This window comes from Triturus cristatus, chromosome 1_2, assembly GCF_964204655.1.
Source record: "Triturus cristatus chromosome 1_2, aTriCri1.1, whole genome shotgun sequence".
Taxonomy (NCBI): Eukaryota; Metazoa; Chordata; class Amphibia; order Caudata; family Salamandridae; genus Triturus; species Triturus cristatus.
In genome coordinates, this window is record NC_140580.1 from 40,337,487 (window position 1) to 40,362,324 (window position 24,838).

The 24,838-nt window shown below is 44.4% G+C and overlaps 1 protein-coding gene across 3 annotated transcripts in view; it reads left to right on the forward strand.

Annotated features, from left to right (window-relative positions):
• IPO9 (importin 9) overlaps positions 1–24,838 on the forward strand; it is a 595,516-nt gene that overhangs the window by 206,116 nt on the left and 364,562 nt on the right. For all 3 annotated transcript variants that reach the window (XM_085600586.1, XM_085600577.1, XM_085600596.1), the window contains 3 exons: positions 22,285–22,436; positions 23,526–23,624; positions 24,201–24,307. In XM_085600586.1, coding sequence (XP_085456712.1) covers positions 22,285–22,436; positions 23,526–23,624; positions 24,201–24,307 — 358 coding nt within the window. The remainder of the gene's footprint in view (positions 1–22,284; positions 22,437–23,525; positions 23,625–24,200; positions 24,308–24,838) is intronic.

Consider the following 24,838-nt stretch of genomic DNA (forward strand, 5'->3'; position numbering starts at 1 on the left):
AAAAATTGGCCTCCACACCGGACCCGGCGCCGAAGCCTTCGGGGTCGAAACCTGCCCCTCCGGCGCCGACCAAACATCACAAGACCCTCGGCACCGACACTCCCTTGCCGAGACCTTTTTCGGCACCGACCAAAGAAAGGGAGGTTCCAAGGAAGCACGGCTTCGACAAACCTAAAAAGCCGTCGGCCCCGAAACCTTCGGCGCCGACCGAACAACCAGTGTCACAGGAGCTTTTCACACCGGATCCTTTTCAAAAAACCCTCACCAAGGATCCAAAGACTGGACACTTGACATTGTCTTAAAAAAAGAGACACTTGGACAAGCCAGCTCCACCTCCACCTCCAAAGAGAAAGGACATTGCTACCTCTCCTTTCAGGGTGCCTTCCCCACCTCCTCCTCCTCCTCCTCCACCCTCTCCACCTCCTCCACCTCATCGTTCCCCCACCTTGTCTCCTATCCCAGACGATTTGGGGGACCCTTACTATGATCCAGCAGATGTGCCACAAGATCCCACCCCTACTGGATCTTCAGACCCATGGGATGATTATAACAATACGGACATCCCAGATGTCCCACAGGATGACCTTTATCCATCTAGGCCATCCCCTCCTGAAGATTCCTTGGGTTTTCACCATTTGTTACAACGGGCGGCACACTACCACGGGGTGGAATTACATACCGACCCAGTGGAGGAGGATTTTCTCCTAGACACCTTTGACGATACACATAGGTCCACTGCCATTCTACCTATGTTAAAGGGCGTAATTAAACATGCCCCTGAGGTTTTTAAAGACCCAGTCAGGGCCAGGGTCCTAAACCCTCGGATAGAGAAAAAATACAAAGCTGCCCCCACAGACCCTTCTTGCATTAAAGGCCCTGCACCATTAGACTCCCTAGTGGTATCTACAGCTAGGAAGCGGTCAAATTCTCAGGCGTCAGGCGAGGCGCCCCCACCTGACAAAGAATCCAAGCTCCTAGATGCGTCAGGGAAGCGCACTGCGCCACAAGCGGCCAATATCTGGCGTATTGCCAATACGCAAGCACTGTTGGCCCGTTGCGACAGGGCACATTATGATGAGTTAGAGACCATCATGCACCATCTCCCTGAAAAGTACAAGACTAGGGCTAACGAACTTATTCAAGAGGGAAAAATAATAACCAATACCTCGATAACGATGTGCCCTAGATGCGGCAGATACAGCCTCCAGGGCCATAAACACCAGTGTCCTTCTCCGTCGCCATGCCTGGCTCAGGGTTTCAGGGTTTAAACCAGAAGTTCAAGCCTCTATATTAAATCACCCATTCGACCAAGGTCATAGATTTGGCCCTAAAGTAGATGAAGCCCTCGAAAAAATGAAGAGATACAGATACGGCAAAATCTATGGGAGCCCTACAAGCACAGACTCCCAGGCGCTCCTTTCGCTGTTCTTCCTTTCGGGGCACGGGCAGAGGCTACTCCTCGGACAGTGCATTCACGTCCTATAAATCCCCTCCTCAATCTACCTTCACAAAGGGTTATCAAAGAGGCGGATACCGAGGCAATAATAATAAGGGCAGAGGCAAAACAAATGCCCGTTCTGCCACACCTCCTGCCCAATGACTTTCCCCCGCTCCCTCCAGACCGTATCACTCCGGTCGGAGGCAGACTACAACATTTCCTTCACGTGTGGGAGACAATCACCTCAGACAGATGGGTGACACAAATTATTCAGTCAGGGTATTGCCTAGAATTAAAATCTACACCCCCCAACATTCCACCCAGGCACCGCCCTATGTCGCAAGAACATACTGCGCTACTAACACAAGAGGTGATCTCCCTCCTGCAAAAAGGAGCAATAGAGCAGGTCCCCATAAATCAACAAAATTTAGGGGTCTACTCCCTGTACTTTCTAATTCCAAAGACAGACGAGACCCTACGACCCATCTTAGATCTCAGACCTCTAAACACCTACATTCATTCAGACCATTTTCACATGGTAACCATCCAACAGGTTCTTCCACTTCTCTCCCAGAACGATTTTCTCACCACTCTGGACTTGAAAGACGCGTACTTTCACATCCCAGTACACCAGTCTCACAGAAAGTACCTCAGGTTTGTGGTAGACGGACAACACTACCAGTTCAAGGTGCTCCCGTTCAGGGTAACAGCACCAAGGGTTTTCACCAAGTGCCTGGCAGTAGTGGCTGCACACCTCCAGAAGACAGCACATTCACGTCTTCCCCCTATCTGGACGATTGGCTGATAAAAGCCACGTCCTACCAACAATGTGTGCAACATACCACCGCTACGGTCCACTTACTTCACCAGCTAGGTTTCACGGTGAACCATCAAAAATCCCACCTGGTACCATCACACACAAAACAGTATCTCGGTGCCACCATAGACACCTCCAAAGCCATAGCCTATCCCAATCCTGCCAGGATTGCAAAAATACAAGCGCTGCGTCAAAAATTCCTATGTCAACACTCTCTCCCAGCAAGAGTTTTTATGCAGCTCATAGGGATGATGGCCTCTTGCATCTTTATAGTGCCCCATGCAAGACTCCAAATGTGTCCACTCCAAGAGTGCTTGGCACGCCAGTGGAACCAGGCCCAGGGACAACTGACAGATCTGGTGTTGGTAGACGGTCGCACCCATCGCTCTCTGCAGTGGTGGAACACCATAAACCTTTCCAGAGGTCGACCGTTCCTGGACCCGGTCCCACAGATAATCCTAACAGCAGATGCATCACTCTCCGTCTGGGGAGCTCATCTGTTACATCTCACAGCACAGGGCACGTGGACGCCGCAACAGAAGTTACTCCACATCAACCATCTGGAGTTACTGGCGATCTCCTCACCCTAAAATCCTTCCAGGCGCAGATTTCAGGCAAGGCAGTCCTCATTCGCACAGACAACATGACTGCCATATACTACATTAAAAAACGGGGGCATACACTCGCCACAGCTCTCTCAGTTAGCACAGAGCATATGGAGATGGGCAATTCCACAAAAGATTTTTCTCCTAGCCCAACACGTCCCAGGAGTACAAAACACCGTGGCAGATCTGCTGAGCAGACAGACACAGCAGATCCACGAGTGGGAACTTCACCCACAGGTTCTTCACCCGTTCTTTCAGAAGTGGGGGCATCCACACATAGACCTATTCGCCACCCACGAAAATAAAAAAGGCCCAAGCTTCGCCGCCAGATATCCACACCCATTGTCCAAAGGCAATGCAATATGGATGAACTGGTCAAACAGATTTGCATACGCTTTTCCACCTCTCCCACTAATTCCATTAGTGGTTCGAAAGCTACAGCAGCATTCCCTAACTCTGATCCTGGTAGCTCCAACATGGGCCAGACAACCGTGGTACACCACACTGCTGGAACTCTCAGTACCACACCAAAAGCTACGCCTCTCGCCATGCCTCCTAACCCAGAACCATGGAGAGATCAGGCACCCGGACCCAGCTCAACTCAACCTTGCGATCTGGCTCCTGAGGTCCTAGAATTTGGATACCTTAACCTTCCCCCCCCGATTGCATGGACATTATCAGGGAAGCTAGGCGCCCTACTACTAGGGCGTGCTATGCAGCAAAGTGGAAAAGATTTGTTGTTTACTGCCACAACAACGCAGTCAATCCTTTAAATGTATCCATACAGCACATTATATGTTGTTTACTCCATTTACAAAGGTGTAACCTAGCATATACTTCCATTCGGTTACACCTCGCTGCAATTGCTGCCTATTTACAAAATAGGCAGCACCTCTCACTTTTCAAAGTGCCTTTATGGAAGGCCTCAAAAGAGTAATTCCACCCAGAGTGCCACCCTCACCTGTTTGGAACTTGAATATAGTTCTCACACGGTTAATGGGACCCTCTTTCGAACCATTACATAAGTGTGAGCTGCAATTTCTCACTTGGAAAACAGCTTTTCTAGTGGCCATCACTTCCCTCAGAAGAGTTAGTGAAATACAGGCACTCACTATACAGGAAACTTTTCTTCAGATGCATCACAACAAGGTTGTACTCCGCACCAATCCCAAATTTCTACCCAAAGTCATTTCTCCATTCCATTTAAACCAGTCGGTAGAATTACCAGTCTTTTTCTCGCAACCCCAAACAGTTGCGGAAAGAGCCTTACACACACTGGATGTTAAAAGGGCTTTACTTTATTACATCCAGAGAACACAACCTTTCAGGAAAACCAAACCGCTATTTGTTTCCTTCTCCCCACCACACAAAGGCAACCCTATTTCCAAATCAGGGATAGCTAGGTGGATTGTAAAATGCATACAGATTTGCTACCACAAAGCAAAACGAACGCTATCGGTTCCCCCTAAAGCCCACTTTACAAGGCAGATAGGGGCTTAGATGGCTTTCCTAGGGAACATACCACTAGATGACATCTGCAAAGCAGCGACATGGTCAACACCGCACACCTTCACAAAACATTACTGTGTAGATGTGCAAACCAAGCAACAAGCTAGTGTGGGCCAAGCTGTACTAAAAACACTGTTTCAAACAACTGCAACGGATGACGGTGGTCGCTGCTAGGGTTGGGTACTGCTATGTAATCTATGCACAGTGTATAATCTGCAGCTCATATGCCTCAAATGGAATATGCTACTTACCAGTATGCATCTGTTCTTGGCATGTAGAGCTGCAGATCTATACACGCCCACCCGCCTCCCCGGCTACCTGTATCCGTTCCAGTCTTATCTTATTAAGATACAATACACATTGGTTCTTTACTGTTGTTACTACGCTCCATCTTTCCCTGCTGGCAAAAAACAATCTGAGGATGGAGCCGAAGCCCATGCGCAATACGAACCAAAGGAGGAGTCACCGAACTCGTGACTTCCAAAGACTTTCCAAGAGGAAAAACAAACTGCAAAAATCCGGGCCCAACACCAGATGGCGATCTATGCACAGTGTATAGATCTGCTGCTCTATATGCCAAGAACAGATGCATACTGGTAAGTAGCATATTCCATCTCATTTCGAAGTGTCCTTTTCTTAGGAAATGAACTTGCACATGAGTATAAGAGTATTGCCCCTCAGGTTTTGGAGAAGTGTGCGCAATTGCAATCTCCAAATGCATTAAAGAAACTGCAATACTTATTAGGATTCCTTAACTTTGGCAGAATATACATTCCTGATTTTGTCCAATGCATTAATTCACTATATGAATTGATTCGGCCTGATTTTTCCTTAACACTTTGGACATCAGAACACAGATACACTCAGATGTTCACTTTCTACAGACACCAGAATTCTTGCAGTATGAGTATGTTTAGCCCATGCCCAATTTGGTCTTACCTCTTGAACAGTATAAACAGATGGATTATACTGATGGTTCAGCTCAACCTGCTATAGGCACTGAAATGCAGTATTCCGCTGCGTGCCACCGTTGCTGGTGTGATCCTGGGTGGAAATTTCAAACCACAAATAACTCTCACCCAGTTCTTAGGGTACTGCACTGCACAGTTGGCTGAACTAAAAGCTATGCTCCCTGAACTTGACCATACGGATCTTGAATTCCAGACGCTTACTCTGAGTGATTCGTATTACTATGTACAGTTCTTTAATGTTGTCAGAATGGATAAACAAAATTCTAACGGCAGCACAATCTAGCAAAAATTTCGTTGGGTTAAAGTGGCAGACTTCGAAGATAGGTTGCCATAGGATAATGTTATACATACATTGAGTCATCACCGTATGGTTGCACACGTTGTAGGAACTTCTTTGGCTGATGAAGAGGCCAAATCTGCAGTTGCGACTGCCAGTGGTGATGCAATTACTCGTTCTAAAACAAGAATAGATTTGGATATTTTAGCTGCGGTTAAAGCTAATAAAAACTGCACCCCCTTGCCTAAGGGATTTCCATCTAAATATACCTACCACTTGAGTGAACAAAACATTCCTTTTGTAACTATTCCAGTAGTTGATTCCCAACCAAGATAGCAGACTAGCTTTAGTGATAGGTGCGCAGAAAGGTAATGCTTCTACACATGCAGTTGTGACTGCCATAATTTCGCTGCTACAGCAACATTATTGATGTCATGGCTTATATCAACAGCCCAAAAATGTCCTTTTTTGTGACAAATCAAAGCTTCCTCCGTGGCTCGTCCACCGCAGACACGCCTATTAATTGCTAACAAACTTTTTGGCTGCATTCATTCGGACCACTGTGGTCCTTTCATTTCAGATACGGCGTTTAAATTTATCCTAGTTGCAGTTGATTATTGCTCCTTGGTTCCTCTGGGTTTGGCCACAGCATTCAACTGACACTTGCACTGTTATTAAAGACATGCAAGTCTTTATCGGGACACATGCGTGCAGTACATTCCACTTGGACCAAGGCCCGGCTTTCGCTTCTAAAGCTTACCAGGACACTATGGCATCCCTGGGTGTACAGGTGCAGTATTCTTCTCCATATAGGCCTGAGGGCAATTCTGTTGTGGAGAGGATGAAGCAGTCCTTCACAGCTAGAGTATTATGCACAGGGCGTAGTTGGATCCACCACTCCTATCGGTTTAGCAGGCTTTCAACAATCTCCCAAAAAGATCTCTTGGTGGCCGGACCGCTTACGAGGTCCTTTTTGGCATCAAAATATTGTTTCCAGGCCTTGACGGTCCAGACATTCTGGCCGCTGCCACGCCCTTTGATGTAAATAAACGTTGTACTGTCTTATAGGACTTACAAGCGTTCTGTGACAGCCAATCCAATGAGCAGTTAAAGAAGTCTTCCTCTGCAAGAATCAAGGAGAAACCATAACCTTCCAGCTGGATTCCGCAAGTTGGGGGATCTTGTGCGAGGGAACATCGCAGTAAAGGAGGAGTTTGGCCTGTTACTAAGTACCGGTGTTTGCACTTGGCATTCAAGGTACAGGAACTGTAATCTTTACACTGCTTCCTTGTTCTAAAGACAATAGTTTTGTCTCCATTGATAACATCAAGTTGCATCATGTGGCTGATTCTCAACAGTAGGCCACGAGGAGTCCTTGGTAGTTCAATAGCTCCTCTCGCTACCATACAGGAAATTCCTCTACAGCTAGTGAGCACCACCGAGGCGGGTTCTCTCCTGCTGACGGAAGCAGAGAATTCACATCTATCCATACCGGAGATGATTTTTCATCAGATTCTTTTGATGATTCTTCCGTTTTAGACACTCCTGCTGCACGGATCTGTTTTATTTTCATGGCTGAAACTCCCTTATCTGGCCCCAACTTGGGTATTTGGATAACTCTTTCCTTGGTTTTTCTATTCCTGCGGATTGGATTTTGTGTTTTTGTCTTGCTGATTAATGGCCATGATCTTCGAGAACGCTCTGCTGCAGAACTGGGCGACGGTGTGTTGGCCCCCCACCCTTCTTCTCATGAGCTAAGAAAAGACTTGTCCCTCGTGACCATTTATCTGTGCCAGCAAATGGTGGAGTTGTTTGGCATAAAGCTCTTTATGACCTATTCGGTCCTACAGAGATCCTGCAGATTCCATATGTGTTTAGGTTTTCAATGGGGAATGTAATAGTACCTGGGTTATATTGTGATGATTGGGATGTTGAAACGGTAAACGCCATGCTCTCATTGCTGGAATATGATATGGTTTTCTAATCGGAGGATGCATTAATTCTGCAAACTATTGTGAGATTTTCTGTTACCATCATTATTTACGTAGAGTTATGGTTCGACACAGTTTTTAATTATATGCAATGGGAACATTGACCAACTGTCCAACAAGGGAGTTCGAAAACATACAAAGAAAAATTTACATATTTTTCAGGTTATGACAAGTCCGATTCAACGTCCTTTTAGTTTAGACTTGTCCCTATACCACCGAAAAAATATATGCTTACGCAACCCAAATTAATCTATACGTATTCATTTGTTACAAAATTAGTTGGGCAAGGCTGTGATTATTGGAAGAACACCATTGATTTGAAATCCTTTTCGGGTACAAAATCGTGGCAGGTCCAGGGTATGGATACTTTATTTCGAGCCTGCTTAATTCCAACTCAAATAATTTTTCTGAATGACACCGTTCAGCAGACTGCATGTCTAGGATTGGCTAAAATTAAAGAAATGAATGCACTAACCATTCCTTACTTTGCACAGTTTGAAAATTGGCAACATTTAACAAGTTTCACTGCTGACCAACTTGTTAGTATGTTACAGAATTGTATATTTAACACCACACTTTCAGGTCCTCACGGGTGGTTATTGTGGCCAGTGGACACAAATGGATGTCATGCCCGGTTATTTTAACTCCACACCGGCATTTAAAGCTAGTCGACCTGATTCTCGTTATTCCCAATTGCAAAACTCAGGAATGTTTACTACCTATTCAGTGGAAAAATTATCAAAGGGTTAGAACACTCTACGCTGCAGTGAAATATCTTTCTCTCCTATCGGAGGACATGCACCTATCTGATTTTCCGTCAGTCCTAAATATCTACATACAAAAAGATGTATTTATGCCACATATAATTAAATTTGTTAATTGTCTCAAATGAAAGCTACTGCACGTTTAAGACAAATTGATCAAGATCATTTTGGTAAGTGCTTGCTGTTAATACTATTAATACGTCTTCTCGCATTTGCAATTTGAATAACATTGTGTCATCTGTTATTGATATCATGCAGAGTGACCTCTATTCCTTGTACCATCTGCAAAGTCAGGTTAGATCCATCATGCAGTTTATTTGGACCCTTCAAACCCTTAAAAATGGTTGCATTACCTTAATTCTAGCCAGCTATTCATGCCTTTCAATCTGACACATAAGCGACTTATGGCAAAAAAGCTACATCATATACAATGTTACATCTTGAAGATAGAAAAAACTCCCTTTCACTGTAACAAACAGCTTCCGCTGTATGGTTAATACATGGCTTAATATCTCTGCCAATTTCAACATTTCAATTTGAAGCTGGCGTGAAACGTTTCCCTGTCGGCAGATATGAGCCCCGCAGAGACAGCTTGATTCATGAATATGTTCCCTCCCATTTTCTTATTGCTGTGAAAGTGCAAATAAGGAGTTCTTCCTTACTGGAAAGTAATGTGACTCCTCTGTTAGACATTTACTTATTTGTCAACACGTTACCATTCATGGTGCATGTAATGCTTCTGTAGCAAATCTTGTCTGTTTACTAGAAGGAATCTTCTATAATTCCACTTATTAAAGTTCTTTGAAAAGGAAGTTCTTCAATATTAAATTATCACAAATTCTGTGGAATAAAAGCTGGAATCCCATATATTTTCTAATTATAGTTTTCTGCATTGTCACCTGCTGCAATAGCGTGCTGTTCCCACCTCCGCAAGGAGGTTACAATAGTTCGTTGTGGTCTTTCATTCCAATTTTGAAGGCAGATTTTAACAAGTTAAGCATGCTCAGAGCACTATTGTTTCATAAAGAAGTAGCCCTAACAGCTCGATTAAACCTCCGAATTACAAGTTGCAAAGACATCCTGTGAAATACAGTCCTTGTTAAACACCAACCTCCCAATACATTTCAGCAAATTAGTTCATTGCATTTTTTTTTTAATAAATCTGTTTATTGAACTTAAGCAACATAGTCATGCTTTACAGTTACGTGTGTCGAACGTCATATTAGTAAACATGGGCAATCTTACCATTCACGCAGTGGTATTTATATCATACAATGTTCCTCTGGCGTTGGGACATTTGGGGGCTCGCACATTCCCCCCCGATACACATTCCATTTAGACCATATTGCAATCCATTTTTTGGGGCACCGCTGAGCCACATAGACCGTTTTCTCTCTCAACATACACCAGTCCATGTCCTCTTTCCATTTCTTCAGTTTCGGCGGCACGGTGGCACCCCATGCCTGCGCTATGTAACGCTTAGCAATCATCTGCCCCAGAGTGGCCCATATTCTCCCCTTCACATCGAGATCTGTGGGCTCCCAGATGTTCAACAAGCATCTCTTGGCCTCGGGCATAAGAGGGACTCCCCATATCGTGCTCATACATTGCAATTTTTTTTTCCAGTAGCCTTGAATTAACAGGCATTCCCAAAGAATGTGCATGAACCCGCCTTCCATCCCACACCGTCTCCTACACTGCCCGTCTGCGCTTTTGCCCATAATCCTTAATTGCTTCTCTGAGAGGTAAGCCCTGTGTAGGATCTTGAGTTGGACTAGCTTGAGTTTAGCGGATATGGCCACTTCCTTTGGCGATGAGAGCGCCTCCTGCCATTCCTCATCGTCCATTTCAAGGCCATCCCTTACCCATTTCTCCCGAAGTGCAGTGAGGGGATCAGGGGTATTATGAATACGTTCATTGCATTTTTAATGCATCTAATACTGCCGACCTTGCTCACTTTTTAATGTTCTTGGTTCTGGCATAGTCAGTTCCTTCCGGAAAATCTTTGCAGTAATACTGGCTTTTATTCATTCCCTTTGTTCTAGGTTGTTCTGGGTCATCCTATTGGTGTTATTACTCATTTGCGGCATTTTTATTCTATATTTTGCTCCTCCGCAATATATGTTCTGTCTCGAAGCCCTCTGGAACTACTACCATTCCAGTTATGTTGTGAACATTTGGTAAAGTTTTTGGGAATCTTACTGCTCCAAGAACTGGATCTTGATTGGTCATTGACATTCCACCCTGTCCAGTGTACCTGTATCCAACCCGTGTTTCATTGATTGTTGCCCCTTCGAATGGGCCCTGGATATTTGCCTGGCTCTTCAAATGCTGGTTCCTTTGGACATGAACCTGTTGAGGAGTCCTCTAATGACCCATTTTGATGTTGTCTCATAGGCTTGCGGCTGCTGCACAATGCCGGGTATGAGCCCCTCCTTTCGCAGGAGGGGAGTGCTTCGTCACATGACTCATTTAACTTTAGCTCTAATAGCACGGATGCAGGTTGCCCGGTTACTTCCTCAGCATCGACTGATCCCGAGGATCATGTCTGTTCTCTGGATGATTTGACCTGGGCTATGGTGGATTCATTGTATTGTATTAGGTTCTGATATAGCGCATACTGCCACCCTACGGGTATCCTGGCGCTTAGACTTGAGTATGACCACCATATGAGCAGACCAGATTAACAGTGGAGAAAACTAAAGTTCAGTCCTTGGGGGGGAAAAAGCCAGGTTTTCAGACTCTTTCTGAACTCGGTCAGGAAATTGGCTTGTCTAATGCTCTGGGGTAGCTCGTTCCATAAGTGTGCTGCAGCCACACTAAAAGCTCTACCCCCCCCATCCTAGAACGCTTAAATCTGGTAGTCGTCATCAGGTTTGCACTGGAGGAACGGAGCTGCCTCTTGGGGTTGTACCAGGTAAATTTCTCCAGCAGTGGGACTGGGCCCAGATCATGTGCTGCTCTGTATACAATACAGAGCGATTTAAAACAAACCCTTTCCTTAATAGGCAGTCAATGGAGATCTCTCAAGGCCAATGTTGTAGAAGACCTGCTTTGCCTATTTAGCACCAGCTTTGCTGCCATGGACTGGACTCTCTGCAACCCCTTAAGGATGTATTGTGGAGCTCCCAAATACAGGGAGTTGCAGTCGTCCAGCCTACTCAGCACTATGTTCCTTACTACAAGGGAGCGCGAATCCTTTGGGAGTAGCGGGAGAATCTGCCGTAGCATGCGCATCAAAGAGAAGCACACACTAACGGTTTTGTTGGCCTGTGACTCCATTTGGAGATTATCTACCAGAAGCCCCAAATAGCTCACCGTGTTGACTGGAACCAGGGGTTACTCCTCTGGAGTTAGCTTGAACTCCAGTGGTAGATGCTGGGACATTCTGGCAGTGGAACAGTATACTACCTCTCTTTCACCCCCATTAAATTTTAATTAATTTTTCCTGAGCCATCCAGCAGTCTGACGCATACACTCCTGGAACGTATCCATGGATACCGCTTGTTTCCCTTCCAGGGAGAACACCAGTTGAGTGTCGTCAGCGTTGTTGACCAAATCAATTCCGAAGGATTTGATAATGGGGAACAGGGGCCATAAATAGATATTAAAAAGAATAGGGCTGATCGCAGAGCCCTGCGGTACCCCATGGTGTACTGGAGACTTACTGGAAGTGAACGATGTCATGGTCACCACCTGTTGTCTTCCTGATAGATAGGACTGTAGCCACTGTAAAGCCCGTCCTTTCACCCCTATCTTCTCCAGTCTTTCCACCAGTACTGTATGGCTCACCGTGTCGAATGCGGCCGACATATCTAATAACACTTGGACGGTAGCATTCCCATTGTCGACTCACATTCGTAAGATGTCCATTACGGTTGCCAGAGCAGTCTCGGTGCCGTGACCTGGACGGAACCCAAATTGGTCCCTATCCAGCAGATGATTATCCTCAAGGTAGCATGATAAGGTTTTACTGACTGCTTTTTCCAAGATTTTAATTGGATATGGCAGGAGGGAGATGGGTCTAAAATTTGCTGGAATCGTAGGGTCCAGTGAGGATTTCTTAAGCAGAGGTGTCGCAACTGCCCGTTTCCACACCTCCGGCACCACTCCTTCTTCCAAAGATTGGCCGCAGATCTGTCGCAGCCAGGTCAAAGTTGCTTGACCGAATGCTTTCCAGATTCTATGTGGGAGGGGGTCAAGAGGGGAGCCAGAGGATACACTGTAAGCCAGGTTATTAAGAGTCCTCCGTAAGGGCTTGAAAGTTTTCCAGGGAGGTGTTCACCCGGGGTTCTTCATCCAACTTCTGGGGAGTATTATCCTGATCACTAATGTTGTTGGGATGAAGATCTCCAACAATTTTGGCAATTTTTTCTTCAAAGTGAGAGGCAATCTCGTTGCAGAGTTTCTGCGATGCAGCCACCTTATTGCTTATACAGGTTGGGCTAGAGAGAGCCCTGAAGATATTAAAAAGAGCTTTAGTGCTGTTAGGTGCTTGTAGAATAGAATTAGCATAGAAGTCTGCTTTCGACTTTGAGATAGACTCCTTATATTTAACCTGTGCTAATTTCAATTCTTTCTTGTCCAAGTAGTTCTTTCTCCATTTCCTCTCAGCTTTCTTACATGACACTCGCAGTAGTTTCAATTCCTCATTATACCAGGGGGCTGAGGCTTTATTCCAATTTTTGAGTCTTTTTACTGGGACTAGCAAGTCCAGAGTGCCAGCTATATGGTTACAATATATTTGATAGTTTTCCTCTACGGAGATGGAAGGGGCAAAGAGATTTAAGTTTGGAAAGGTCGGATGGGTTCTGTTTTTTTCCAATTTAGCCCACTCTCTTCCCTTTCGGTATGTCATCGAACGGTTATTATCCTCTGATCTGGGTATCTTGACGTTAAAATGGATTAGATAGTGATCAGTCCAGCTTTGTGGCAGTATGTCTGTCACTTCAGTCTCGGTCTGATTGTCGAACAGGAGATCTAAAACGTGCCCCACTTGGTTGGTTGCTTGTTGTTTTACCAATTGTTGTAAGTTGAGATTCGCACATATGTGCATTAAGTCTCTAAAGTGGCTGCCTAAATTTCCGTTATCCCATAAGTTAAAATCCCCCAATAGAATCATTCTGGAATGGGTTACGGTCAAATTTGTAATGGTATCCAGAAGTACTTGATATTGGGTATCTTGTCCTGGGGGTCTATAGCAGACCATTCCTGTGAGTAGCCTGCCTTTGGCCTCCTGCAGCGAGAAACCCAGGAGTTCAATCCCTGTAACATCTACTTTTAGCGGAGCAAAATTCCACTTTTCCTTGAAAATCACTCCAACCCCTCCTCCTCTTCCAGTAGCCCTCGGTTTATGAAAGATTTTATAACCTTCTAGGCAAGCGAAACCCATTTCTACAGAGGAGTCGGTACTAGTCCATGTCTCTGTTAGAAATAGGACATCCAGATCCATGTCTTATCATGAGACACCTCTAGGTGATGTTTTATCAGGGATCTACTATTAATCAGCCCGCAGTTTAAGTGCTTTTTATCATGACCCGTGACAGGTGGATAATAATGGTGTCCCCTATCCTCCCTCTTACCTATGTTAAGCATCTGTTTCCTAGAGTATTTTATCCTACCTTGTTCTCTGTCAGAACAGGCAGCATGGCTGGCGCTAAGCGCGTCCGAAGCGCGGATGGGCCGGCGCGCCCGCTGCGCACCCACGCTGTGCGCGCGCAGTGCGCTTGCATTGTCTGTCCTATATAGGCTGGCAAGTGCAGTGAGCCAGACACTAGAGCGCAATCCAAAATGGCGCTGAGTAAGGTGGCGAGTAGACTCTAATCCCCACACCCAAGATGACGCTGATGACTAGTTGAAAGGCCTTGATTCCCGCTAAGCAGCGGGTGAACTGAAATAATTTTATGTGCGGGTAAGTGGACTTAAAGCAGTTTTTTTATTTCCAAAAATAAAGTATTAAAAACAGTTAATTTTCAAAATACAATTCCCCAGTTTCACAATACGGCAGTACGCTTGCAGCATTTATAGCAGAGCTTTCCCTCGAGCAAGTGGTCAGCGTGGTATCTGGTCAATCAAAGTCTGGTCTGGTCTTCGGAGATGGAGTACATCCTGGATTCACTTTGTCTTGAGCTCATGGGAAACATAGATATCTCCAACACACCTTAATCTGGCTACATTCCCAAATTGACATGTTATGCTTTTTATTATTACGGTTCTAAATCTTTTTCTAATAACCTCTCTATTAGCAAAGCATTGAATTTTCTTAGCTTGTTCTATATGTTTATCTAGTTGCTCCGTTTGTTACTTGCCTGACCAAAGAGGGGGTGTCTTGAGGTCCCTTTAGGGCCCACTTAGTTTTCTCTTATTTTAGCCTAACTGCGAGTTGTAGGCTACCTTTCACATGTTGCACTTAGCACGTTTATTTTTGTGTCATGATATTACTTAAGCAAAACACTGCACATGTTATTGGTTCTCTCTAGGACTCTGTCTGAACATCTCGTACAAGGTCAAACACTGTGCCCTCCCTTCTGTGCTTGGCTAGCAACTTAGCTTGGCATACATTCCCAGAGGGGGATTCTTGCAGAGGAAAGGTCCAGGGACAAACGCGCGTATTCTGATTAGCAGATTACCTAACAATAATTCAGGTATGGGGTTCGGTTCTTATCCCAGAGATCTGTGATACATCACTGTGCCCACGTAGTGAGGGTAGGCTGAGGCAGATACTTCTTTAAATATGGTTGTTTATAATAGAGAATGATAGTTTAAAATGGTTTTAAACATTGTAAACTGTTCTTGTGTGTTTGCTTTGTTTATTATGGACATGCATGAGTGAGAAAACAAAAGGTGGCAATCTGTTTCCATAGTTCCCTGAGAGTACTCTAGGATTGTAATCTGGGGTGCCAATTTATCTGTCACTTCAGGAAGGTTAGAAAGGCTGGGAAGGCACTGTGAGCTAGTTTGGATTGGGGTTCATAGGTACTGATGTGGTATGTTGGCTCAATCCCTATATACTGACATTCTGTGATCCCAGGCTTAGTTACACAGAATTCCTGCAACATGTGCGCACACAGTAACATAATGAAAACACTGCAAAATAATAGAAAAATAGATCATATTTTTATGAGGCAAAAAAGACCAAAACAACAAAAATCCAATAAGTAAAACCGCAGTTATGAATTTTTAAAGATTAAATGAAATTATATTGCATAGAGTCCTAAAACGCCAACAAGGGACATCTGGTCGCTCTATACCAGGGTAAATCCAAAGTTCAAGCCGACCGCAGTGGAAGGCAGGCTGGCTACAGGACTCGCGCATGCCTGGCTGAAAAAGTACCCTTGATGGAGCAAGCGTCGAACTCCGGTGTGTCTTCGTCGAAAAACTCTTTTACGATGCAGGTGCTGCATTGTCTAGTCGCGCTGTTTGGCCTCTATCCGTGCAGTCAATGCCGTCGTCTATCAGCTCCTGCAGCGGCGTCGAGGGGCAATGCGTTGGTTCAGATTGGCACAAAGTAGTCACTGTGTTGATTTTGATGGTTCTGTGCAGCAGAAGTCACCTTTCAAGGTCCCAGGACTGGTTTGACACCACTTGGCAGGGCAGGATTTACAAATAGCAGAGTCCAGGTGCTGTTGGATGATTGAAGGAAGTCTTTGATGGCCCTGAGACTTCAGAACAGGGGAAAAGCCAGCAATCCCTTGAAGTCACTCTGGGTTCAAGTGAGGTGGGTCCAGTCCTTCTCAGCAGGACAGAGATCATCAGGCAGCAGGGCAGCACAACAAAGCAGAAAAACAGTTCTTCCAGGACAGCCATCAAGCAGAGTGGCAATCTTTGGAGCACAGCTGTCTTTACTCCTGACAGAGTTCTTCACCGGTCCAGTACTGTGGCTCAGGTTCTGGTGAGGACATTGAGGGCAGCCTCAAAGAGGAGGCCATCCTGCTAGCCAGGTTGACCAAAAGATTAGACCTAGAGACCAGACTCCTGGCTCTAGAAAAAGAACATTCTTGGTAGGTGAAGGCAAACAGGTCCTCCGGGGATTTTGAGGTTGGTGGCTGCAGGACACACCAGGATTTCGCAGGGGCAGGTTCGAGGGGAGACAGGCCGGCATGACTGGGGCCACGTCAGTGGGCGCTGTCCCCTTGTTAGCTCTGCAAGGCTCTTCGGTCCTTCTTATCTTTCTTGTTGTTTCTGGATCTGAGGAAGCAAGGTTCAGGGTGCCCCCTAAATACTAGATTTAGGGGTGTTACAGGTAGGTAGAGGGCAGGGACTAATGGGTCTCTTACCAGGGGTGGGTACACCCCCTATTGTGCCACCCTTCAGTGGGAGGGGGGCAGTAGCCTGTCCCTGGTTGGATCCCCCCATCCTTAAGATGGCAGGGGCTGGGAGTTGTGCTTCACCTCGCCTCCCCCACCTGAGGGCTGGAGTTGGCAGAGGTGGGCACACCTCTCTCCCTCACTTGTTTTTCCCGCTGGTTCTCCCGCCCAAAGTGGGGGGCAGGACCAGTGGGGACCAGTTGCTGAAAGCAGCAAGTGGTCTTGGGAAGCTCACAAAGGCGGCATGCCTTTGATGCTTCCCCTTGGTGAACCCTGCCCATCCTGGGGGAGGAGGCTTGGCACCTCGTCCCAGGATGCGAATTGTTTCAGGCCCCAGAGAGCAGCAGGCTCTCAACCCAGGGGTCCAGAAACATAACTGGTGGTGGAAGCTGAAAGCAGCCACTCAGCTTGGACACTAGAGGTGGGTTAGTTTTCGGAGGGCATCTCTGAGATGCCCTCTGTGTGCATTTTTCATTAAATCCCACACTGGAATCAGTGTGGGTTTAATGTGCTGAGAAGTTTGATACCACACTTCAGTTTTCAGTGTAGCCATTATGGTGCTGTGGAGTTTGTAATGACAATCGCCCAGCACCATATTCTCTTAATGGCAGCACTGCACTTACAATGTCTAAGAATGGACTTGGACACTGTAGGGGTATAGGGCTCATGCACCTGCGCCCTCACCACTGGTATAGTGTACCCAATTAGAGGGGTGACTCATCTATGCCAGGGCAGTGGGTTGTAGGCATGGCACACACAGGTGGGCCATGTCGACTCTTCACTTTGTTTTGCACCAAAACATGCAGCCTGCAAAGGCAGTGTGGGAGTGTAGTGGTACTGGACCTCTAAGTGTGGCAAAATAAGTGCAGCAGCCCTTAGAGGCCTTCTCTGGTCACAGTGCCCTGGGTACCTGTGGTACAACTTACCAGGGACTGACCTGTGGCCAGAGATGCCAATTTGGTTAGTTTTGGGGAAAGAACACAGGCCCTGGGAACCTGATTGGTAGGGCCCCATTTCAAAGTTATCAAACATGATGCAGCTACTCCTTTTTAATCAGAAATTACAGCTTAAAAGTTTATTAAGGAATTCACTGTGCTATCCTATGAGAGGAGTAGGCCTAACAGTAGTGAAAAACTATTTTTGATGTTTGTCACCTTGAGGACAATGGAAACTTAAAAGTGCATGTCCTACATTTATTCACAGCACTCTGCCTTATGGGCTACCCAGGGCCTACCTTTGGGGTGACCTATGCGTAATAAAAGTGGAGTTTAAGGCTTGGTAAGTAATTTCAAATGCCAAGTCGAAGTGGCAGTAAACTACACACATAGGCCTTGCAATGGCAGGCCTGAGACCGGTTTGAAAGGCTATTTGTGTGGGTGGCATAGTGCTGACATCCCACTAGTAGCGTTTAGGTTACAGGCTCTGGATATTTGGAATACCACTTTACAAGGGGCTTACAAGTAAACTAATTATGCCAATTGTATATACACCAATGTTACAATGATTTAGGGGAGAAGCACATTCACTTTAGCACTGGTAAGCAGTGGCAAAGTGCTCAGTCCTAAAGCCAACAAAAAGGTCAAAAAAAGGAGGAGCAAGGGAAAACATCTTTTAAATTGTATGTGTCATGTCATATCTATATATATCTATATATATATATATATATATATATATATATATATATATATATATATATATATATATATATATATATATATATATATATATATATATATATATATATTACTAGGCTTTTAAGTGTGTAAAGCGCTTAATTTTACATCTTGTAGCATTTCAATTTCCTCTTCCTCCCCAGTACGTGACCAAAACATATAGCTAATATCCTATATTTCAGCTTCCAGGTGAATGTAGTTGTTTACTCCTCTGTATCTATGTGCCAGCACTGGTCACTCGTGTGGGTATTAGGTCGGACTTCTGAGAAGTACTTTTGGGTACCAGAGCTGTGGCGCCTTCTCCGCTAAGGCGGAGGAGCGTCGCCCCAGCGTCGCCCCACAGTTTTAACTGCAAGCTCAATACAAAAAATTAAAATAACTTTCCATTGTTTAACTTTTTAGGTCTGCCTAGCGGTGCAGCGCATGCATTGCTCTCTTGCGAGATCTATAGTTGTCAACTTAGCTTGCGAAGGGAGACAGGAGATGTGCACGCGTACGGACAGGATATGTGCATGCGGCATTTCAACACAGCGCGCGCATGGCACACTTTCCATCGCGCGCATGGCGTGCTTTCACTTTCCCTCACTCCTGCCCATTATCCCAGTTCAGAAGCAACAGCTCGACGGCAGAGTGGCAGCAATCGGTGTATTTTTCAAGGGTGCGAGGAGGTGTTTCTATTGCTCCTCCGCCTCTGTGTTCTGTGCTGTGTTTTGTTTCTGCCTACCTCTGTGTGTGGCAGCATGGGGTAGACGTTGCCTCAGCTGCATTGGGTACCAGGGTCTGCCTCTGCCAGGGGACTCCGATGAAGAGTGCTTTGCATGCTATGTTCTGGGCAGTACCATTCCTGTCGTAGGCATCATCATTTGCTGGACCACATAGGGACAGGCGTCCCCCTGCAGCCTGCTTAGAGTCTGCTGCAGTGATCTGCCTCTGTAAATATGCTACAGTTGAGGTCGATTATGCCTCCAAAAGTCCACTGCACCTCTGCAATAATATATAAATTGAAGTCCACCTCTAAATGGAAAAGTTAAAGCTGGGGAAACGCTGTGGCGGGAAGGTGGGAGCTGTGGACAGGCGAGGGGTTATTGAGGTCAGACTGAGCGAGGCCTCCAGGTAGATGCCTGGAATGCGCTTTGATCCATTTCACTGCCACTCTCAGGTGGAAAAACATAAGGTCCTCCAAACCCCATGCTATTAGGTAATCCGTCCTAAAGAAATAACAAGCACTTGCAGTGCAATAGGTCTCCCATTTGCGAGAGTTATAGGTGGCACTAGCTCAATGGGTCCAGGGGGTACTGCTCCCGTGCTATTTAAGTTAGTTGTCACGGGAAAAGCCTTTCTACAGTGCGTCATACATCTAGTCATTACGCCACTGTGTCGAACAGTGGCCATCCCTGTACTGTTCAGCATGGATGCCTTTTACGGCTGCATACGGTGGAATATTTCTGTGTCCTATAGTCACACGAACACATTGCCTATTGGAAGGCGTGGGGATATTAACTAATTTGCCCACAATCACAGGTTGGTAAGCCAACGCCGTGATTCTAACATGGTTCTCGAGCTTGTTGCTCCGCAGCTTTAGTCATTTTGCCTCATCCATGTGCTTTAGGGGAATTGCTCGTGCCATATTGTGTGCCTATGCTCCCATGTACAGTGTGCCATACATCATTTAAAAGCCACATGCTGCCACGTTTATCTCTTTTGCGTTCGCTGTCTGCAAACTCCTTTTTATTTCGCTCCCGTTCAGCACATTGCGGTTGTTCAGTCTTTTTTTTAACTGCCTTTTCAGATCTTTTTTCCGCTTTTACTTGCAGTTTGTAGCTTCTAAAATTTTCATTGCGCGTTATTGTTCAACTTTACCCCATTAATTCAGGGTATTTCACGCAATAGTTCTGGCTGGTGTTTTTTATACGTGCCTATATGCGGCGCTCTTATAATGTACAGAAAAATGGAGCGCTATACCATAGATGGAAATAATTTTGCCTACTACATACAAAGAAACAGACAGAGGTGCACTGCCATTTCAATGTGCCGTTAATAAACAAAGTACAACATGCGGTCACAAAAAATACATTTTCTAAGCAGAAAGCAATTTATAATGTATGCAGCAACTATTAGACCATCTGTAGGCATTTTCACTGCATTCCCTAATATCAAACACACCTACTGGAAAACATTTGCCTAACTACTCACTTTCCACGGCCAGACACATGCCCTCTAGCACTTTGTTTACTGTCTCGGAGGCTAATTTCCTAGTCTTATCTATACCACCATCTATTGTGGTATCACCTGAAGCCTACAACACACAAAAAATATACTACAATATATACTGCAGTACACAAACACATTACTACTTGTTTACCCACTACACAATACTACAACAAATACTCGAACACAACTGTAATTCACATTATTAATACCCTTAATAATCCTACAAATCATCATACCATCCAAGCAACTATTAATTGCAATAGTGAACCCCGCACACTGATGCGAACTACTCCTCTTGCCACCAAACTAACTAAACAATAAATTACACATTACATACTTCGTAAACATACATACAACTACTTACCTGTTAAATACATTTAAACACTCCAAACAAAACCATTATGCAAATTTGTCATTACAATACCAATAACTCTAACTGATGCGAGACCTGTTGCATTGCAAACGCTTGTTGTATTGACCATGCAGTTGAAGCCAAATTGTTAGAGAGGGCACGGTGGGGCTGGGCTCCCTGTGCCACAGGGAGGAGTTGTGGCTGCACCAAAGTGTACATGATGGTTTGGCCGGCCTTTACGGGACGGCCAAACCGTCATGCACACTATGCATGTTCTTCAGAGCTGTATTAGAGCTTTGGTGGAGAACATGTCCAGCCTCCCAGTCCCTCTTTGAGCACCGAACCACGGTGCTCGGACCAATCACAATGCTGCTGTAAGACAGCGTTGTGATTGTTCAGGGGATTCTGGGAGGCGGTGTGCATCCTGCTGCAGAGAGGACGGAGAGGCGGCGGCCGGCGGTATTTGGTAAGTGTTTATTCTTTTATTTCCTGCCCCTTTTGTCTAGCCTCCCTCACACCACCTCTGTTCGGTAGCACCCGCTACTGCCAAAGAGCCTTGTTCAAATCATTTGATTCATGGTCAAAAATGAAGAGGATCTGCACCGTGAAACCTTTATTGCCTACTTTCTGATTGTCCCCAAAGTTCGCAGTGTATAAAAATCTGGGTCTTTCTAAACTGCTGAGAGCAAAGAAAGACATTTTTCCATTGATGTGGCTGAAATCTCAATAGATTCCTTTCTCAAATAATAAGAAAGTATCTAAAAAAATGTTTCCCACTAAACTATGTCGACAAGTGTCCAGTTATGAGGCATTTCGCTTCATAGGGTAAGTCCTCCCTCTGGCGCCAGTGTTTGACCTCTCAATCACGTCTCTTTTATTGTGTAGACCCTCATCAGATACAGAATCCTCCTAAAACGTCGAAAAGAAGAGGAAAAACAGAAAAGGAATATCAAAGCTTCTAATTGGACATGTATCTGATTAAAAATAACCTCTGATAAATTTAAAGCTTTTGGAGAAAGTTTACCGTGAGCATCTTTTTTTAGATTTTATTTTTGCTATTTTCAATATAGATCTTAAATATTGCAATGGGCATATTGCACGCAAAAACTTTTTTTAGAAAAAGGTCCATATTCACCTACATTTTATGTAGGGCAAAATATTAAAATTTGCAGACAGTTTGCTGTTGGTAGAACTCAACTACGTGGTACTGTGGTGATCAAAGTGTCAAGAGATTTATAGATTTAAAAATATGGCCATCAGGTTCAGGATAATTTCTGCTAGTGCAAAATCTCTTCATGTTTTGTTTTAGACCATCTACAGAAGATTTTGCCACACTTTAAAAGTTAACTCTGTATGTTTGTTGTTTTCAGGAGAAGTCCTCGGCTTTGAGAACTTGGTGTTCAGTATATTTGAGTTTGTTCACATATTACTGGAAAATAACAAGTTTAAAAGTACAGTGAAGAAGGCGCTGCCTGAGCTCATATACTACATGATTCTGTATATGCAGATCACTGAAGAGCAGGTAAAAATGCAACTGTGAAGGGAGTTGAGGGATCTGTGAGGGGTGGTGGTGAGGGTAGTATTGAATATGTAGCCATCTTGGGATTATTTGGGCTTGAAGTGGATTTTACAGCAGATTTTTCTGTGGATAGGAGGAAGATTTGGTGGTTTATGGTAACAGATCTGTGTTTTTGGAATTGTGCAGGGTATCCTGGACACTAAAGTGATTTAAGTTATCTGAATATGCTACTGTGCTCTACGAACACAAAAACAAAGTTGCAACATTACGAAAAGGCACCCTAAAATTTAATTTAAAAAATTGATGTTTTTCATTTCGTATTGCACTGCCTTTCAATATTGCACTCAGCACGCTCAGAGTTAAAAATAAAATGTTTTGTTGTTCCGAAGAAGTTTGTTTTGGAGCAGGCTGCAAGTAAAAAATATAGAACTAAAATGCCCATATCTGCACAATAGTTGAGAACACGTTCACTTAGATTTTAAAGTATTGCCTTGTCTAGAACGAGATTGAATGTTTGTCATAGTGTCTGTCTGGTTGACCCTCCATAAATAGGAAACTGATGGGTTCAAGTGATATTTGATAGTGTCTAACAACAATTGATATTTGAATGTGCAAAAACAGTTTTCCCACTCCAGTGTACCAAGGACAACTCTGCCAGAATTTCCCAAAGAACCTACTACATTTAAAGCACTCACTCTGCACTATTGACATCATAGTCTATGCCATATTATCTCATATTTATACAAAGAAATGGCTCGACTGCTATACTAGACTCTTAAATACACAATCAAAATGGACCACAAATATAGGTTTTGTAATATAAGTACGCAGTGGAATATTGCTTATGCAAATTAAAGATAGCCTATTGGATAATAGATACAGGTAATTAACTATCCTGTTTTAATTCGATACAGATTGTTTTTAAATTTGAAAATATATATAATATTGTATGCTTTTATGGTTATGCAATTTATTGTATACTGAATAAAGATTATCTGATCTGAGATACAGATCAATACAATTCAAAAAATCTCTGCAGAATTATTTTGTTGTACTGCCCCACCCCTACTTCCATTTTTGACTACTTTTTAGATAAAGGTTTGGACGGCGAATCCGCAGCAGTTTGTGGAAGATGAAGATGATGACACTTTCTCCTACACTGTGCGTATTGCTGCCCAGGACCTACTGCTGGTAAGAACTACTGCTTGGCAGACTACAATTAACCATGACAAGAAGCAAGATCTTTCTTTACTCAATCTGAGAATAATGAATGTTATAGCTTTGCTTCCACTCTTTTACCAGGTGTCGTCCTCCATTGTTTCTCTGCCCTTTTGTTCTTTCCAATTCACAAGATTTTCTTGTCCCCAGTGGAGTTATTCACCCCCCCCCCCCCTAAACTCTGTCTTCCCGAATTCCAGAACTCAGTACAAGCACAACTTTCTTTGTCTACTAATTACAATGTCTTTCTGCAAGACTAGGTTTGAGTTTTCCCCTCTGTCATGGTCAAGGCACTTTAAAATCAGCATATAAAATCTTCGTTGCGCTTAAATCACCCCCAAATCCCTCTATTTTCAACTGATGAAAGCACTGATATATAATACATCTTTTGGCTTTTCTGGACTTGAAAGTAGTCACATATCTGAAGCACTGGTCATCCATGACAGAATGATCTAGTCTTGGTTAAATAATTTCACGTCCCTAGAATAAGCTGCATCCATGGCATTTATTAATTTACTCCTTCAACTCCCCTCCACTTTTAATTTTCAGGCTGTTTCCACAGAATTTCAGAATGAGAGTGCAGCAGCATTGGCTGCAGCGGCGACCAGACATCTGCAAGAAGCCGAGCAGACAAAGAGCCATGGGTCTGAGCACTGGTAAGGAAGAGAGAAATTGGTAAAGAATGGATCCTAAATAGGATGGTAGTAGAAGGGGCTGGATATAGGCATGAGCGATTCTTACAGGGTTTGGACTGAGTATTTCTTGGAAGGAGTACAATCAGGATATTGTCGAAGGGGCAGGATCAAAGCATGAGTAGGTTTTGTAAATTAGGGAATCAAAGCATGATCGAAATAGTTCAGATAAGGACCATGAAAGCTGTGCAGGGCATGTCTTTTCCTGAAGAGAATTTGTATTGCTCTTTCAAGGCTTGCAAACCTCAGAAATTGTAATGGCATTTAAAAACAAAATGTAATCGGTAAGATGCCAGTAAGTGTGAATTTGCAAAACGTAGTATGTTGTTGGAAAGTGCTGCAATAGAATGAAAGCTTTATAGACAATACACATTAAAAAAAAGCTAAATCTATATCAGCGAGGGGGATGGCCTGATGGTGGCCAGTGGTATCAGTGCAAATTATAATCAACAGGCATGAGGAGAGAAGGAAAATGGTACAGGCCATAGTGATGTT